Below are 12,415 nucleotides of genomic sequence, written 5' to 3' on the forward strand. Positions count from 1 at the left end.
GGTTAACTCATAATTTAACAAGGGGGGAAAAACTTTTCATATAGGGCTAGGTAAGTTCGGAAAAGACAATCTGAAACCTAAATGTTACTTGTCTGTACATCAGTGAAATGCCACAAATAAACACTGTTTTTGGTAAAAGGCAGTATTACTGCCTCTGTCTCTGTAGTTGCATCAATAACTGTCTCATCTTAGTTTATATTAAGTGCTTTGTATTTGTTAAGTGAGCACCACTCCACCGTTATACCTCATAAAACAGACACCAATGCAGCAGGGACTCATTCTGTTAAGGACATGGAAGCTTGTAGTAATAAAAAGTGAAGCAAGGAGTAGAAAATGTCAAGAGCTCCCTGAAGGGGATCATTGATGAACACAAATATATTCCTAAATTGAATACCTCTGGGTATTTAAGCTCATAAAGGACTCATCAAGCTAAATGTCAAATGTGTAAGAAAGAAAGGTCTGCCATTAAAGTCCAGGAGGAAAGTCAAATAGAGGGATATTTGGAATGTAAAAATACACACCTGGTACAGAGGTTCCCAATGCAACAAATACTACTGCTGTGACTGAGTCTTTCAGGCCCACTGTGCAGCCAAAATGAGAGGCCAGGTCCCCTAAAAGACAAAAGCAAAACTATTATAACAATTTCTCTTAGTACTACTTTAAATACAGCACATATTCTTAAAAGTGCATACATCAAATACAGAATTTACTCTTGAAAAAATCCAACTAGCAAATACTTGTTTTGCTCAATAATAAACAGTCTATATTGTTCCCTTGCTTGGGTTGTTTTGCTTTTGTTTACATATATCTGTGCAGGTGTATTGAAGTGTTTGCATGTACTGTATCTGAATGTATGTGTATGCATTCCTGCCTGCATACTTATGTCTATACATGAGAGAAAAAGAAAAAAGAGAGAGTTGATTTTATTTTTCATTGCCATTATCTCATTACTTCTCTCAATAAACATATTTTGAAAAAAAAACTTTTTTCTGCATTCATTAAGCTATCCCTAATTCATTACTGATGAATGCAAATACCGCACTCATAACATCAGTGTCTCTCAGCTGTCATCATACCAATGATGGCGGTGAGCAGCCCAATCATGCAGATGGAAACGACGAAGCAGGCCCAGCCGTTCCAGTACTCTGTGGGTGGGACAAAGGCGAACAGAACCTTCCAGAACACGGTCAGGAAGTGCATGACGTAGTCGAAACATGATGGCAGCTTCTCCTCCCCGCACTCCTCGTCATCATCATCTTCGCCTGGGGAGAAAAAAGGAAGAAAAAAGAGGATGAAGCAGGTGGCAAGAGCTTGGCTTTCGGCAGGTTTCATTGCTGTTATTATTTCCAGCTTGAAAAGGAAGTAAGCTCATAAATCGTTTTGTATGACAAGCTGTTGTAGGAACTCATAATTTCCTCCATCAATAATGTTTGTGAAGAAATTGCTTGATGAAAAACATTGCTCACAATGAGAGGATGCAGATGCAGCTCGTTTTTGACTGCTGATTATGAAATATTGATCCTAGAAGGAAGTAATTACATCAGATTAACTAATGACTAGTTTGAGACTCACATCAGTCACAGACCTTATGACTTGATTGATTTTGGGTGTTTAACAAGAGACATCTTTCCATTCTTTATTGTCTTTAATCTAAAGGTGACTATTGCAAAGTGTTACTGTTGATAAAGTGTAGAAAATCTGTTCAAGATTAATCCACTGTGAAGTAAACATTTCTGCAGTGACATTGTTTTTGCAGCACTTTTAGATAAGAATATTTACAAAGCCCTTGGAGGCTCAGGTAAGAAAAGATTTTTTTTTTTAAGTTTGCCAATCCATACCAAAGGTTTAAAAATCCATTAATGTGATTTCCTGGATTGTGCACATGGATTATGAAATGTACCCTAGGATTTGTAAACTGGTTTAAAGTCCAGCAAATTGTGGGCAATTGTTTTTTAAGTGTGCACATGTTTTTGCAGTGTCTATAAAAAGCACTTACGCCATCTGATTTTTTTTTACCCTTATATTGATTTTATTAATCAATCATGGTCAATATAATTTGACTTTGTGGACAAAAACAATACAAAAACCCCTTTAATGTCAAATTGAAAACAGCTTTCTACAAACTGATATCAATTAAACAAAATATGTAATGATAAATAAGTGACTGCATAAATATTCACCCTCTTTTAGTCAGTATTTAGTAGATACACCTTTGGCTGCAATCTAGCCCAGATTCAAGCAGAGGTCTCTTCAACAGAGGCTTTCTCTTAGCCACTCTCCCATAAAGCTTTGACTGGTGAAGAACCAGGACAACAGTTGTATACAGAGTCTCTCCCATCTCAGCTGCTGAAGTTTAGAACTTCTTCAGAGTAGTCATAGGTGTCTTGGTGGCCTCTCTCACTAGTCTTGCATGGTCACTCAGTTTCTGAGGGTGGCCTGATCCAGTCAGATTTACACATGGGCCATATTCCTTCTGTTTCTTGATGATGGATTTTACTGAACTCCAGGGGAAATTCTTTTGCATCCATTCCCTGACTTATTCTTTTCAATAACCTTTTTCTCTGAATTGCTTGGGGTGTTCTTTTGTCTTTGTGGTATAATGGTAGCCAGGAACACTGATTAACAAGTGACTGGACCTTCCAGACACAGGTTTGTTTATACTACAATCACTTGAGACGCATTCACTGCACTCAGGTTATCCCCATTTCACTAATTGTGAGACTACTAGCACCATTTGACTGGACCTCTGTTGAAAAAGGTCTGCCACTATAAAAGGGGTTGAATATTTATAAAGTCCCTTTTTTTTTCTTACATATTTTAGTTAAACTGACATCACTTTGTCAAAATCTGTTTTCACTGTGACATTCAAAGAGTGTTTTTCTTTAATTAGAAAAAAAAGCCAGATTATATTGACCATGATAGATTTATAAAATTAATAAAAGTGAAATATCCAAGAGGGTGAATACATTTATAGGCACTGTACATGCAGGTGGGGGAGTGAATGTCATTTTCAGTCTAGTGATTGCCTCAGGGCATGAAACAGCTCTAAACATGATGCTTAGTCATTTTGTTGTTTTTGTTCATCTCACGTCTTCTGAGTAGTTGAAATGTGAAATTTCAATTAGTTTTTCACACTCAGACACCATCCCTTGTGTCATCGGCTGTTCTGCTCAATTTATTAATGAGTCAAATGAAAGAATAAACTAGAGTCTCTGCTGTTTAACACTGACTGATAAGGTGTAGTGAACAGGTTCATCCTTTATTGATTTACCTGTGTCAGTCACTCACTGTGTACTGTTGAGCTCACAAAGAGCTGGTGATGTATTCACACACTCAAAACAACCAGACAAAAACCGTCTGCATCCTACATTGAGCTGTGTATCATGGCCTGTGTTCATAACCGCCGTTCTTTGTGCTGTCAGCGCCCACGACCTCAGTTTCAGAGCGCTTTTTTACCAGCGCTGATTGTTGCTAAGTTACAAAAGTTGACCTCTGCCTCCCTCAGTAGTGTTAAGTCTTTTTCAAATAGCTCCATGTGCTTAATATTTCCCTCCCATTTCTTTCTTTCCCTTTTTTCAATAATCATGAATACAACACTAAAATTATGAAGAGGAATTTATATTGATATCAGCGGTCTGGTGTCTTCTTCAGTTTGACAGGTTGTTGGGGGAGAAGTGGCATCGATGAGTGAGGCAGTGATACAAAAGTTGTTTTTTTTCTAACAGCATTGAGAGTGCAGCAACAGTAAAGACATCATCTATTGATTTCAAATCTACTGTTCTCAAAAAAAAAAAAAAAAAAAAAAAAAAAAAACCCATAACAAAGGACTTACTAGTACAGGGGGCTGTTTTGTACATATTTCACAAAAGAAATCCATGAAAGTATTGGAAGAACCTTTGATTTTGAGTATCCAATTAAATGAGTTTAGGCTTGTTTTGGGGCTTGTCTTTTTCTCCAGCTAAATCGATTTTTAAAAGTTAACATTTGGGGAAAAATCAATTGAGGAATATTTCTACAACAAAAGATGTGAGCAGCGTTTTGAGTTGATGGAGGAACATTTTTAGTTTGGATGAAAAATTCTAAAATCAGAGGCTCAGAGGAACCAAATTCTGAGGGAGAAGTGCGGCCTGTAGATATATGTCTTTGTGGGTTAACTACATGACTGTGTCAGCCTTGGAAAAAGTGCCATAGTTCAAGCTGTAACAACAGCTCTCAATATAACTAAATTCAATTTCAAAAGATTTCTGTTTGTTTCTGTTTAACTGTACAGGTGTAGAAACGTCTCAGCAACAATCAAGAGTAATGGGAGGCATCAGAGATATTTTTCAAGTGTTTTGCAAAGGGTCTGAAAACTTCCTGAAAGCACTGTATACGGTCAGAGAATTGAAATACAATTTTTTTTCCTGTTAATCTCATGCTATCATAATTATTGTATATTTTGAATATTTGAGCAAGCTTGATCTATAACCATGATGGTCTCAAATGAGAAGCAGTTTCAACAATTCTAGTGCAGCAGTTGACACTTTAACCCTTACTTCTTGTACGTATACTGTTGGAAAAAAAGCCTGATATGTCAGTCATCAAGCAAAAACCAGATCTAGTGTGCAATTAGTTTCTGTTAGCACTGGATAACACAAAGATTGATGTACTCTAATAGGGCCGGTAGTTTCCTTAAGGGATCAAATGCCTTGTTTAATGTAATTAAAAGTACATGCTTTCTTTACAGGGTGAGTACTGGAACAAATCAAATTACAGCCAATAAATGAACACTGGAGGGTCACTGCAGAGCTGCAGCTGCATCCACTTTTATGGTTTGGATACACACACTAAAAAAATGTAATCAATTATAAAGCAGATTCTACCTGAGTTATTTCAGTGTTGACTCACAGCTCTTCTTTCCTCTCACACATTCTTTCATGGCTAAATTTCTGTCTTTTTTGTGCTAGTTTTTGCATACGCTTATAAAATAGTCTTGGCCCTCTTTTTAGTCTCTCCAGGGAAAAAGCTGGGAAACCCTGTACTGTAGGGGAAACATGCCCTTTCCAATATTTAAGCAAATAAGTAAGAATTATCTTTAGACTGAGGTCATATTACATTTCTATGTGCCCTCTCTAATGCTGAGACAACCGAATAAGAAAAGCAATGTAAGCTTTTGATTGGTTAAGAGAGAAGATGGCTGAACTTAGTGTCATGTGAAAATGTATTTTTGAAAGAGTAATGGCTTAAAGCATGGGGGATTGGCATACCGCAGGGTATCAGTGGTAAAGGGTGGTTGTGATCCCACCAATGCCTACACATACGACAGTAGACAAATACTAGTCTAAGAGCACACATACTTTCATAACAATTGTTTTCAAAGTTTTTGTAGTAATGAATGAAAATGTTGGACACCAAATCAGTACTTTTTGCTAATACATTCAGGATCACAATTTTGGGACACGTCTTTTTCTATGAGGTTAACAGCTATCTAACAAATATTCCATTTATATTACCTATACTAGACTGCCTGAGAGCTTAGCAGAATCAACATTTTCAGTATGGTAAATATTCTTTTTATGGGACGCCTCAGAGGCAAATAGGTGATGACATTGGGACTACTTCCATGTTTCATATAGTTTACAGTCAAAAGTCAACAATACAAAGCAGGTGCTGCCTGTTGGAACCCAGTAACATCTTGCTGACTTCAGTTTGGGAAAGTAAAGGGGACCAGCCATTGCTCCCGGGCACTACAAACCCTCTCAGGATCCTATAAATAGGAGGAGAGAAAGAGTTGGACAGCAAGTGTTGGGAAGGAGGAGTGCAGAATGCAATAACAAAAGAGGAGGCAACGGACAGGTTCAGTAAATGGAAATGCAGTGTTTGAGGTGACCCTGCTCCTGAAATTTTTCCATAAGCCTCCCTTAAAGCAGCCTTTCCCAAACTTCAGTATAATGCTGCCCAGTTTAAAGTCCTGGAAATCTAACGGGGCCCACCGAAAGACCTTGTACAACCACAACATAAGACCAAATATTTACTTTTTATTCATAATATTTTTGTTCAATAAACAGGGAATTTAAATGCAAATGCTTTGCTTTTAGAGGCATTAAAATTGCTTGTAAAGTGATTGTGCACTGTAAAACCCAACAGCAAAAGGTGGAGCTTGTTCTTAGTTTCAAGTTAACACAACTCAAACTTTTTTTTTGTTTGTTTTTAAATCGTTTGACTTTAATCCCAAAATCTGCACAGTTTTCCCAGAATGCCTTTGGACATTAGACAATTTTGCATCATGAGTGAATTTACTGACTCAGTTAGAGAAGTCCCATCGGTGGGAAAAACCAACACCAATATATGATGGATGGTATACAAAACATGATGGAAGAGGACTTCCTGGTTCAGTGTGCACCTTTCAGCTATTGCCACATGTAGTCATTGAAGTTGGTTTATCTTGAGTGGTAAAAATGTTAAAGATTAAAGTATGTGATAGAGGGTTTCACTCAAACTAGTATTTCAATCTCAGTTTTGAACACTTAGTGTGGCACACTTAAAATAATAAAAGTCAACATAAGTATTTATTACTCAGAAATATTAAGTTAGTGTAACTGCCGCACATTTAAAATAAACAAGTTGTTTTACACACAAAAGCCAAGTTCAGTTTACTTGTTATTTTTGGGACAATTTTTTTGGTAAACTCAACTCATTTTACTTTACAGTGTGGGGTAACAAACTACAGTTAACGAGCCACTGCTGATCAGGCATCTGCAAAGTCATTTACATTTTCTTTTTTAATTTTTATCTCCAAAAACATGCCAAAGTAGCATTAATGTCTCTGGAGGTTGTAATAAAATCAGGTTATAAAAGTATGTTTAACAGAGTGTCTCCAGCTGGTCTTACACCAGTTAAACCGTGACACCAGATGTATCACACAAGATAAATGATAACTTTTGAATGATAAATGAAAACTTTTAGTTTTGTTATTTTTGAGACTTGAAATGGTAACGTAACGAAGTATTTCTGATAATGTAAAAGTGATCACATTTTTTTATACTGTAAATGACCTCTTGCGGGCCACCTACAGAACTTCTAGGACCCACCAGTGTGCCTCAGCCAAAACTTTGGGATGCACTGCCTTAAAGGAACAATATGTCGAATTTTTTGCACAAAAATATCAGAATTAATAAAAAAATGACAGCTTCATATGTTTTGGCTGAGTACTTTAATTGCTTGTATTAATTCTACAAGTGCTCAAAGCCAGAGAAATTCTAAATTTTTATAGTTCTAACAGTCTGTGTCTTGTCACAGTGGCCGACTTGATAGAGCTGCTATGACGCATGTTTACTGATGCTGTGAGAACGCTGATGTCGCTTCAAAGACTGCTACATAGGAAAGCACAAACTGTTCCTGGAAGCTGCTGTTCTGTTGATGTGTCTTATTCATGTTTGGTGCTGTTTACTTGTGATGGACCTAAATTATTTCTTGCCATTATGGCAAATGGTAAATGGACTTAAGCATGTATAGTGCAGCACAGGCCACACCTACTCATTCACACCCATTCACACCCATTCACTCTACACCTCATTAAGTGAAATTCATCCATGAAACAAACATGGTGGTTTTCTGTTGAGCAGTTACATCTTATGTAGCACACTTTTATTATTGAAAAAAGTTCTCCATTCAGAAGAAGAAGTAAGTAGTGGAATCTAATTGTCATCTTTTGTTATTTTGGTCGAGAGCCCCCTGATGGCTGAATTTATATACATTTCAACTTTATATTTTCATCACTACACAAATCCAGCCTAGAATCATATTAGATATTTCCCTTTTTAATTTATTAACCCTGCAATATTTGGCAACCTTTTTTTTTACATTTGTGGGCACTGTACTATATATCCATGTGTCTAGTCCTCCTGACACTTACACCTCAGCCCTAGACCTAATCTGATTCATTAGCTAAATAATTCTATTTTCATGCACCCCTCCACCTCTCTCTCCCTTTACCTTCTTTCTATGCCTGACATGTACACTCTCCTCTCTGTTCAATTCTTTATTTCCATGCTCTGTTAGGCCTCATACTGATAAAGTGGTTAACTGAAAAGAAGTTATTTCTTTTTCTCCCCCAATCCGTCTTGCACACTCTTTTCATCCTTGGTCACATTTTGCTGATAAAGCTTTTATATAATTGAATTTTCTCTGTCACTCTCTCGCTTCATCCCCCTAAATCTCCCTCATCCCTCTACAACCTTATGTCACTCTCTAAATGCCACTGACACACTCCTCACTCCAGCTTTGTGTATGAAAGATATTAGAGATCTTTGTTGAAGCCCTGACGAAAATAGGGCATTAAAGTGGCCCCACAAGTCAACCATCCAGACCAACAGGCAGCAGGTTATAGTAGGTTATATTTCAATAACCTCAAACTTCTGATGCCTACCAAATGGAGCATTTTTCAAAATTCTTGTTCTATGTACAATGTGTATGTAGCCTTAATGATAGACTATGTGATTTTATTCCAACTTGGGCTCCCTCTCATGCACATAACACAAGGAACAAAAAACTCCTGACAGGAATGAGCTTGAAAGTGCAATCAAAATGTCATCAACTTTGTCTGTCTTCAAGAAGAGCTTGGGACAACAGTTGCTACAAAAATATGTTTCTATCCTTAACCTCTCGTGGCTGAAGATCTCTGATCAATTCTTAATAGTTTCCCATATGGAAAATATTCTCCAATTAATTTATATGGCAAATTTCTAAGTGCCATTGTCTCCACTGTACTACTTTATTAGTGTTACACATTTTAGGTACTTTAGAGTCACAAGTTAATACTAGGGATGCCGGTTGAATTAAATTTACTGTTTTGTATATTACGTATTATATGATTTGTAAGCTGTAGACTCATGTCGGGGACCCTATCTACAAGCTCCGCATAGCTTCTGGCTAGAGATGTTCCAGGCGTCTATTTCTCCATTCAGCAAAACATCATTTACATTGGTTTAACAGGATTTAAAAAAAAAAAAAAAAAAAAAAAAATAGAAAACAGTCAAATTCATCACAGGGTCATTGTGTCAGCAGGTATGATGTGAGTCTGATATACTCTATACAGCATGGCTAACATTAGCAGCTAGCTCCACCAGCCTTCGTTCCTCTGCATAGATTAATATCGTGCTTTGATATGTGGCCTCTTGTCATGACAGTTGAGTAGTTATACGTGAGTTCAACCCCCGACAGCCTAAATACAATTTTATTTCTATTTACTACTCCTACTACATGCTAACTGCTAAGCTTCTCATATTGACAGCCGGGGAGAAAGCTCAGACAGAAAGGCAGCGGCCTCTAGTGGCAGGAGGTTCATTACAGTTTAAAAGAGCATTATGGACCAGGGTTTCAAGCCAGTGTTTATAAAAAATGTTAGGTAATTAGTTTAACCCACTTGTAAATCTGGTGCCAGCTAATTTGATAAACAAATTTAACCATTTAACCGCACATTATTATTGATTTTGTGAATAAACTGATTGATTGATTGAAAGGAGGGCTGAACAGTGAGCTCTGGTGTAAAGAGCCACCCTCCTCCATATTAGCTTTCACCACCCAACATGTCAACAAGCAGATGGTCTTTATGTCCCCACCACATTGCCATCAAAGCCTAAACAACATTACCACCTTAATCAGACCCAAGGCTTATGCAAGCTCCAGGTGACAATACTAGTACTACCTAGCCAGTGGCCCCAGTTACCACCTCAAATATGACCAATATTCCTGTGCTGACATGCAGGAAAGAGAACACGAGAGGGAAAACAACGAAAAGTCTGAAGAGAGAGTTTAGAAAAAAAGACTGGGGAAAAGAGCAAAGTTGAGGAGCCCTGACTGAAGGCAGCGCTCACCCCTATCAGACTAGGTTGTTGCTCTATCCGCCCTACTCCATCATTTTCATGAAAAAAGACAGGAGAGAAAAGAGAAGAACAGAGGAGTTAAATTTTGCAGCCTTACTTGTAAGGCCCAGAGTCATGATTCTTCCATCCTTGAAACTTGTTTAGAATTTATTCTATCCTGAAAGAATCTCAACCTTGTTCTTTGAAAGCAGTCATCACACCCAGCCCATCAGTGTGAGCACAGCCAGCCTGTCTTTTGACAAGCCAGGCGGTCAGTCAGTAAACGGATTAATTAAATAGTCAGTTACTAAGTGAGTTAACGATTCGTTGTCAGTCACTGTCTTGAGAATGCAAATTAAGCTGACAGGAAGGAATGTGAAATAAATGTGCAGCAAAGGTGACTGAAAAGGTGCTTTTTTTAGGCCACATTTGGCTAAACACAGGTTGTTGGCCTAAGCTCATTTAAAGTTGCATGTTTGACACCCAGTGTCTAGTTTTTTGACAAGTGTGAACACTCCGTACTAAACTCAAGCACGTTACACTTTACTGTCCCTGGCATGGATAGAAGAGGTGAGCTTGGTACAATACAGGGGCTCATGCACCTGCAGAAGCAGGGATACACAATGAAAATATGATGTATAATTAATATAACCATTCCTGATGATAATCATTTTAAACAATGGCAGATTTTAGGGGGCCATATCTGATCAAAATGACTCAAAATAAGCCCCAGAGTGAGTAAAGTTGCAGTCATGTTCTCCATTGTGCTGACTCTGAGACAGCACTTCTCTTATGTCATATTTTGGCCTTAATACAAACAGGAAGTAACTGTGCTTAGGCTTGGTATATTTTGGGGCAATGTGAGTGCAGACCAGCAGGGGACTGAAGATGGAGGACAACCCTGGTTCAGCATGGTCTGTGACCCAAGTGTGAGAGTGCTTCAAAACCATCTAAAATTAAAATAATATTATGGCACTCAGACACACACAAAGTTTCCTTCATATATAGAGGTGAAATTTATTGGCAAGACTAATGTAGGCTAAAACTCCAGTGCAACATGGGCCATTTCTCTGTATTTTTCTTCTTTTAATGTTTCCCTTGAATTCCTACCACTTATGCACTCTTCTCTTTGAGCATGGACATGCAGACATGGAATAAGCCCATAAATTACACACTCACACACGGTGGAACAGGTGATGAATGACGCTGTGTGGACTCAGTAATTAGAGAGCAGTGGAGTGTGTGGAGTGGCTGCACATCAGTCTTTTTCTCTTTCTTTGACTTTTCTTCCTCACTCTCTGTCCTTCTTGCTCACTTGATTTCCTTTTCATTGATTTTTTTCTCTCCATGTTGTTGTCCGTTTGTTTGTGGCTGCACTCTCAAAACAGTCTATTTCTACAGTAACATAATTTCAATCAACAACACGTTGCATGAAATTGCTTCAAAGCTATAAATTGATGCTTTTTACTGTTGAACATTTACTGGGACATGTCCTGAGATAAGATTATGCTTTATTGGAGTGCTGCCAATAAAAGGATAGAATTGGAATGAAAAAAGCTCCCCAAGTAAAAACAGATTTTAAAATGTATGGGTTATTTATTGGCTAGCATCTCATGCTGATCTGGCAGCTGCTCACTTAGCTATATAAAAATCAGAATATTCATGTAGCTAACATCAAAACCAGCCTGGATAATTAATTTAAATATGCTTCAATGGCCACACAGAGAATTTTAGACTCAAAGGGTTAAGACTCGGGATGCACTGATACTCCTTTTTTGCAAGACATTGTTTTTGAGTGTTTTGCTAATCAGAAGAGCCATGACATACTTATTAAGATTTTAGAAAAATAACAGGGTGTAGATGACTGAGTGGTTAGGTCACGCCCCATGCACCTGGTCCGGGTTAAAGTGCAACCTGTGACTCTTTCCACCCACTTGTCAGCCCCCCCTCTCTTAACCCTGTTTCTGGCTCATACTCATGCTGCCATATTTAAGCTGCTCTAGCCTGCCTATGCTCTACTGCTCCCTTTACAAGCCACATTGAAACCCTCCTCCCTCCTCCACCCCAGCTCCTCTCTTATTCTGCTTCTGACCTAATAAATACCATTCTGTTGTCACTGATGCCTGCTCTGCTCTGGAGGGGGGTGGGTTGCAGCTTCTCTCCCTGCCTCAGGCTTTCTTTGAAGGCACAGGAGAAATACCGGCAATAAATGCAAATGAATACCTACTAATAAAGACAAATATTTCTAATTGCAAATCATGTGTACTTCTTGACAAAGTATGACTAAAATGTTTTCCTTTTTTCTTTTTTTTTTTTAACCAGGCTGTAAACATGCTGCTTCTGCTTCAAGTGGACACTTGAGGAACTGCAGTCTTTTCAGTTCAGCATCAGCTTAACTGTTGAGGTTGCTACTTGCCATAAACAAAGCTGTGCAAAAAAATAGAATTTTAATCACCTCAACCTGAAACCCACATACATGCACAGTTTACGCAAGACATCACACTCATCATTGATTTTACTTGTTAAAGAATAAAAATCAAATTTCTACCATCAACTGAGACAGCTTTTGGGCT

The 12,415-nt window shown here is 38.0% G+C and overlaps 1 protein-coding gene across 2 annotated transcripts in view; it reads right to left on the bottom strand.

Moving 5' to 3' along the window:
• The window catches only part of slc8a1b (solute carrier family 8 member 1b), a 212,397-nt gene that overhangs the window by 14,274 nt on the left and 185,708 nt on the right, over positions 1-12,415 (bottom strand). For both annotated transcript variants that reach the window (XM_041789129.1, XM_041789128.1), the window contains exons 8-9: positions 1,077-1,262; positions 522-611 (exon numbers count right to left, since the gene is read on the bottom strand). In XM_041789129.1, the coding sequence (XP_041645063.1) occupies positions 522-611; positions 1,077-1,262 (276 nt within the window). The remainder of the gene's footprint in view (positions 1-521; positions 612-1,076; positions 1,263-12,415) is intronic.

Source organism: Cheilinus undulatus, linkage group 6, assembly GCF_018320785.1.
Source record: "Cheilinus undulatus linkage group 6, ASM1832078v1, whole genome shotgun sequence".
In the NCBI taxonomy this organism is placed as follows: domain Eukaryota; kingdom Metazoa; phylum Chordata; class Actinopteri; order Labriformes; family Labridae; genus Cheilinus; species Cheilinus undulatus.